The sequence below is a fragment of the Triticum dicoccoides genome, chromosome 6A, assembly GCF_002162155.2.
Source record: "Triticum dicoccoides isolate Atlit2015 ecotype Zavitan chromosome 6A, WEW_v2.0, whole genome shotgun sequence".
Lineage (NCBI taxonomy): Eukaryota > Viridiplantae > Streptophyta > Magnoliopsida > Poales > Poaceae > Triticum > Triticum dicoccoides.
Genome location: NC_041390.1, coordinates 623863011 through 623869142, shown reverse-complemented (window position 1 = coordinate 623869142; position 6132 = coordinate 623863011). Strand labels below are relative to the sequence as shown.

Genomic DNA, 6132 nt, shown 5'->3' with positions numbered 1-6132 from the left:
TTTTGAGAAAGAATGGAGCAAGTGATGAGAGCCCGGAATGGAACTCACAAGATTGCTTGCTCCACTTCCACTTCCACTTCCACTTAACTAACCCAAGCCCAAGAAAGAAAGAGCACGTGAAAGAAGCCGGCTTAGTTACTGGCATGCGGGCCCCACAGCCTACACATCTCCCCCCGTGCGGCGCCGGCCCCAGTTGCAGCCTCCGCCCGACGCTCACTCGCAGACAGATCTATCTCATCCCTCCCTCCCTCTTTCTCCCCGTCCGGCCGGCCATTCCAGCCGTCGACCGAGCTGCTCGCGGCCGATCCCTCCACCCAGCAATCCAGGCCCCACCGTAAGCGCGAGGATGGGCGCCGGGGCGCGGGCGACGGCGGCGGCGCTGCTGCTGGTGGCGGCGGCGCTCGCGGGGGTGGCCGCCGGCGGCGACATCGTCCACCAGGACGACGACGCGCCCAAGATCCCCGGCTGCTCCAACGACTTCATGCTCGTACGTCCCCCGCCACGCCCCCTCCCTCCCTCCTCCTCCCAGCTTCTCCCGAGTCAGCGGAGCGGCCGGCCCCGGTTCTCGATTCCGAGCCGTGGCCGGGGCGCCGGGCGCGGCGGAGTAAGCCAGTGTTCCGTTTCCAGGCCGGCGATCCGTGAGTCGGAGCCTGACAACATGCGCGCTTGTTCGATCCGCGGATTGTGGAGTTAGGCGGCGCAGCTTTTTGTTACTGGCGATTCAGTTAGGTCGCTCGCGGTAGGCGCTCTCAGTTAGGAACGCTGGCCAGCTCTGTTTGGAGCTGGGTACTTATTTTTCTACTGTGAGCTGAGGAGCTTCCGTCGCTAATTAATTAATTAGCCTGTACCATGCTGTTGGTGGTGCTAGCATTTGATCAGGGGCTGTTGACACTTGCTTATTCTTTAAGATGAGCCTGAGCACCATAACATCTATGTGAGTGAGGCTTAGTTGTCGCCGTGTAGGTTCGAGAAATGGCCGCTTTTACAAGTCAGAAGCTAGTCAATGTGGGCAGTTATGGCTTTGACATTGCGTCATCTGTTAGCTAATAATACATGTCGCTATCGAGGATTAGGATCTAGTTTTATCTTATTATTATTAAACTGATTGGACTAGTCTATAAAGCTTCTATAGAGGATATTTTCTATATATGCTCAATGGGTGATAGTGATGATCCAACTTGAACCATCATAACGAGGTATTCTGATGCCCTGGAATCATGTAGGAGAATACTACGAACTCAAGATGTCCATGGTCATTTCTGACATACACCCAATTAGTTGTTGATACATTGCCGTGCGCGTAGTCCACTTGAGCAGGTTTACAGTCTACCTTGCACTTATGTTTTCTTTTCATCCAATCAGTGGTCTGGTCATAAGTATCATGACTCATGAGCCTCACCTGGGCTTTTATGTAAGCAACTCAGAACCTCATTAATTTTAGCTAATTGTTATGGTTCCTGTGGGACTTACCTAGATGGAGGTGGCTATTTGCTTTTGCGTGTTATATAAGTAAACGATAGGAGGGATGTAAAGCCACAACTCAAGGGCGCGAAAATTGAAATTTGGTTAGTATAATCGACTTTGTCGTTTAGGCTCTGTGTCGTAGTGCTGAACCACCTACCGGTTCACGCAAGAGGAGCCAACGCGTGAGGGTGGCGTGCCTACATCAACAAGGGAAACGTATGGCTGTCTCTGAATCTCCTATGCTTCTCTTCATCCTCAACGCCGTAGCTTTTTCTACCCCGATTGAGATTTTGTACATTAGCAGACTTCTTGTTAATGGACAATGTACTCATTCTCTAATTTTGTTTCCTCACCTTGTTATCAGGTAAAGGTGCAAACTTGGGTCAAAAACAGAGAGACCGATGAGTTTGTTGGTGTTGGTGCTCGGTTTGGCCCCATAATAGAGTCAAAGGAAAAGCACGCGAACCGGACAGGACTACTAATAGCAGACCCTTTTGATTGTTGTACCCCTCTCAAAGAAAAGGTTACCTTTCTGGAAAAACATGATTTAGCCGTTTGCGAATTTTTTATAGTATCCTACATTGTTGTGTAGTGATTAATTATTCTTTTATTTAGGTTGCTGGAGAAGTTTTGCTGGTGCAAAGAGGAGATTGTAAGTTCACTACAAAAGCTAAGGTTGCTGAAGATGCTGGTGCTTCTGCTATTATAATCCTGAATAATCGGCATGGTATGCCCAATATGACCTGTCTAATAAAATTCAACATGCAATGTTTTCCATTTATGATCTTTCTCAACTGGTATTCAGTTAGAAGATAAGATGTTAGGATACAGTTAAATGAGGTACAAAAGTTCCTATATCAATGGGAAATGCCCTACCTTTGAGTGCGGATCAACAAAACAAGTTACCTGAAAATGTATATACCATTTTTTACCACTAGAATGACCATCACAACCTTACTTTAGCCTTTTGATTATTTATTGGACAATTGTTTTTCATAGTTGCGCGTGCACATTTGGCGGTGCATGTTTGCGTATTTAGAAGAGCACACTTTTGGCTCATGCCTTGTCTTTCAACACGTGTGTTAGGCGTTAACAAATGGCATATGTTTGCTTGCAGAGCTATACAAGATGGTTTGTGATCAAAATGAAACGGATCTGGATATAAATATACCTGCAGTTCTTCTGCCAAAAGATGCAGGCACCATTTTACAGGGTCTTCTCTCACTTGGTAAAGGTAAATCATTAGGTCTTTAATCCCCTCAAATCTTGTACATTGTCCTGTGAACACAAGGTTGTCTAACCCCTATATTTGGTTTATTTATTTATTTATGTATTTGGGACTCTTCTACCATATTATATTTATAGCTAATAGGCTCTTTCAATTTTCTCAGTGTCAGTGCAGTTATACTCTCCAGATCGACCCCTAGTTGATACGGCTGAGGTGTTTCTATGGCTTATGGCTGTTGGTACCATTCTTGGCGCATCATACTGGTCAGCATGGAGTGCTCGAGAAGCACTTATTGAACAAGAGAAACTTCTAAAGGTTTCAGTCGATGCTTTATACGATCAGTTATTTTGGATTTTCGGAAAGAAAAACTAACAGGCACATTATTCGTATAGGATGGCCATGAAAGTTCAGTTAACATTGAGGCCGAAGGTTCTAGTGGTATGGTAGATATCACCATGACATCGGCAATGCTGTTTATTGTGGTTGCATCACTCTTTTTGGTAATGCTTTACAAGTTGATGTCTCACTGGTTTGTGGAGCTCCTGGTGGTTATATTTTGCATTGGTGGTGTAGAGGTGCGTATGATGAAATCCTTTTTAAGATTATACGTATTTCAACTTTGCCACTGCTTATATTTTTTTGTGAGGTCACTGCTTTAAATTTTGATTAGTAGTACTGTATGCTTAGTTACTAAAACAGAATAGTACTTATATAGTATTCCACATTAAAACTAGATGGCACAAATCATGAATCAATGCAATTTGGAGAATGGTTAAATTAGGCCCTTAAATGTTAAACCTTCTTTAAACAATGGTGTCATCCGTTTTCCCTACAGAGAATTGAAGTTCTTCCTTTTTAATCTGTACCTTTTGATTTGAACACTAAAGATATTATCCAAAAATGAACAAATAACTTTGTGGCTGCTGTTGAATGACCAACATCACACTTATCTAGTACAGCTGCAGAGTGAACCGATCTTGATTTCATTGATTGATATCTTATTTTGCTATATTTCGTCATCAATTTCTTGAGCTGATGGCACATTATGCTTTCCTTTTTTATCCAGGGTTTGCAAACATGTTTGGTGGCTTTATTGTCAAGGTAAATTTATTGCTCGACGCGATACATTCATATTTTCTGGGTATATGCACAGTGTAGATATGTTTCGGTTCTCCTTTAATCTGTGGTTTTGCAGACATAGCTTAAAGAAAAGGGTAAATGTGTTACTGACCTGAAAACTGTGGTATCTTTCAGATGGTTTAAACCTGCCGCAAGATCATTTGTAAAAGTGCCATTTTTTGGAGCTGTTTCATACCTTACATTGGCAGTTTGTCCATTTTGCATCGTCTCTGCTGTTTTATGGGCTGTTTATCGCCGGATGCCCTATGCATGGATTGGGCAAGATGTTCTTGTAAGTGCAGTTTTGTTTTTTGCACCCTCCATTGGGATTATTTTCTGTTGATTAACATCATGCTTTGTGCCTTCAGGGTATCGCACTGATTGTTACTGTGATCCAGATTGTGAGGATACCTAATCTTAAGGTAATTGTTTCTGCCCCTTGGTTTATGCTTTTGATGTAGTGAAGGACCTTGATGCCAATTATTTATTTGCTCATAATTGGTCAGGTGGGGTCTGTTCTTCTCGGCTGTTCCTTCTTGTATGACATCTTCTGGGTTTTCATATCCAAGATGTTGTTTCATGAGAGCGTGATGATTGTGGTATGTACAAATGACTATTGCGATATTATGTTTTTTTTCTTCTGCTCGATAGATATGCTAGTTATGCTTGTGATCTGCCTGCAGGTTGCACGTGGCGATAATACTGATGAAGATGGTGTACCCATGCTGTTAAAGATCCCACGCATGTTTGATCCATGGGGTGGATACAGCATCATAGGCTTTGGTGATATCCTCCTTCCAGGACTGCTGGTTGCTTTTGCGCTAAGGTTAGTGTGCTAAATTTGGGCTCCTGGCTTGTCATATGTGAATTTTCAATTTTTGTTGGAAGGGTGCGCAGTGGTAAAGCTGCTGCCTTGTGACCATGAGGTCATGGGTTCAAGTCCTGGAAACAGCCTCTTACAGAAATGTAGGGAAAGGCTGCGTACTATAGACCCAAAGTGGTCGGACCCTTCCCTGGACCCTGCGCAAGCGGGAGCTACATGCACCAGGTTGCCCTTTTTTTTTTGTTGGAAGGGTGGGTTTCATGATTAGAGCATGTAGAACAACTGTCAGCATGGATATTATTCCATATTTCCACCCCATCTGCTGGGTATTTAATTTTGTTACCGTATGCCAACATTATGATGGTGTAAGTAGTTGAGATCTCTCTCCATTTTTAGGTATGATTGGGCTGCCAGGAAGACCTTGCAATCTGGTTACTTTCTGTGGTCAATGGTTGCGTACGGTTCTGGTAAGACATTGCCTGCTTCCATATCAACTACGCATTTCTGCATTTTTGTAAGAACAGTTTGCGGGCTTCCTTAATTAGCATGTCCTGTCTTATACGGAACAATGTGATACAAACTACTCTTAAAGCAAAAGTATCTCAAGGTGATTCAGAACTCACGGTTACTTTTCAATGTTTTTCTCGCTACGGATGTCTCTTTCATTGAATAAATGAAGTAATGCCCCCTTTCTGAAATGCTTCAGAAGACATGAATTCTGTTGATATCATATATGTTGATGTGTAAAATTCTCTTTTTTTTTCATGTGTACTATTCTGTAAACCTGCTGGCGGTAAGTTGGTATTTTTCACCTGAAGTTCTGACATGGTGTATATTTGTCTTTTTCATTCAGGCCTTTTGATAACCTACGTTGCCTTGAATCTCATGGATGGTCACGGCCAACCAGCTCTTCTTTACATCGTGCCCTTCACGCTTGGTAAGGAGGAAATCCCACCTTTGTGTCCATCAATAAATTTCATATCGTGAGATCCTTGAGCCCGTGCCTTGAACGAAACCATCGTGTCTACTGCAGGAACTTTCATATCACTCGGTAAAAAGCGGGGCGAGCTCAGGAACCTGTGGATGAAAGGACAACCTCCGAGAGTCTGCATGCACTCGCATCATCCTCTGAAGGACTCTGCGGACTCCGCTTCTCATGTAATCTCATCATAGGTAGCGGCTCGCCGTATCGTAGCGCAATGGTTCCTTGCCTGGAGGCGGAAGCGCGGCTCCGCGGATCTGTTGTGTGACCCTGTTCCGTGGGTGCAGAGGTGTCTAATATGAACCTCTTGTCATTAGAACCAATCCCATTAGTTGTACATAGATAGAGCCTCGTGGTTTGCTTCTCTTGTTGTGGCTCTGCATCTACCTGTATACTTGGAGAGTAGTACCTCCTTTCCGTGTTTGTTTGTAAGGCCTGTGGGTATCCCTAGATCAACAATCTGACCAACGTAATGAAAGTTCTATATTAATGCCATTAAAAACTTCAAATGCTCTA

General features: G+C 43.8%; 1 protein-coding gene across 1 annotated transcript; it reads left to right on the top strand.

The window, feature by feature from the left end:
- The first annotated feature begins 222 nt into the window (after window positions 1-222).
- Window positions 223-6132, top strand: LOC119318620 (signal peptide peptidase-like 4). Its single transcript, XM_037593197.1, has 14 exons — window positions 223-487; window positions 1829-1987; window positions 2080-2191; window positions 2582-2698; window positions 2856-3007; window positions 3085-3267; window positions 3759-3793; window positions 3947-4103; window positions 4180-4233; window positions 4318-4410; window positions 4495-4637; window positions 5031-5101; window positions 5488-5571; window positions 5668-6132. Exons 1-14 carry the CDS (start codon window positions 347-349, stop codon window positions 5805-5807), a joined length of 1641 nt encoding a protein of 546 aa, XP_037449094.1. The 5' UTR covers window positions 223-346; the 3' UTR covers window positions 5808-6132.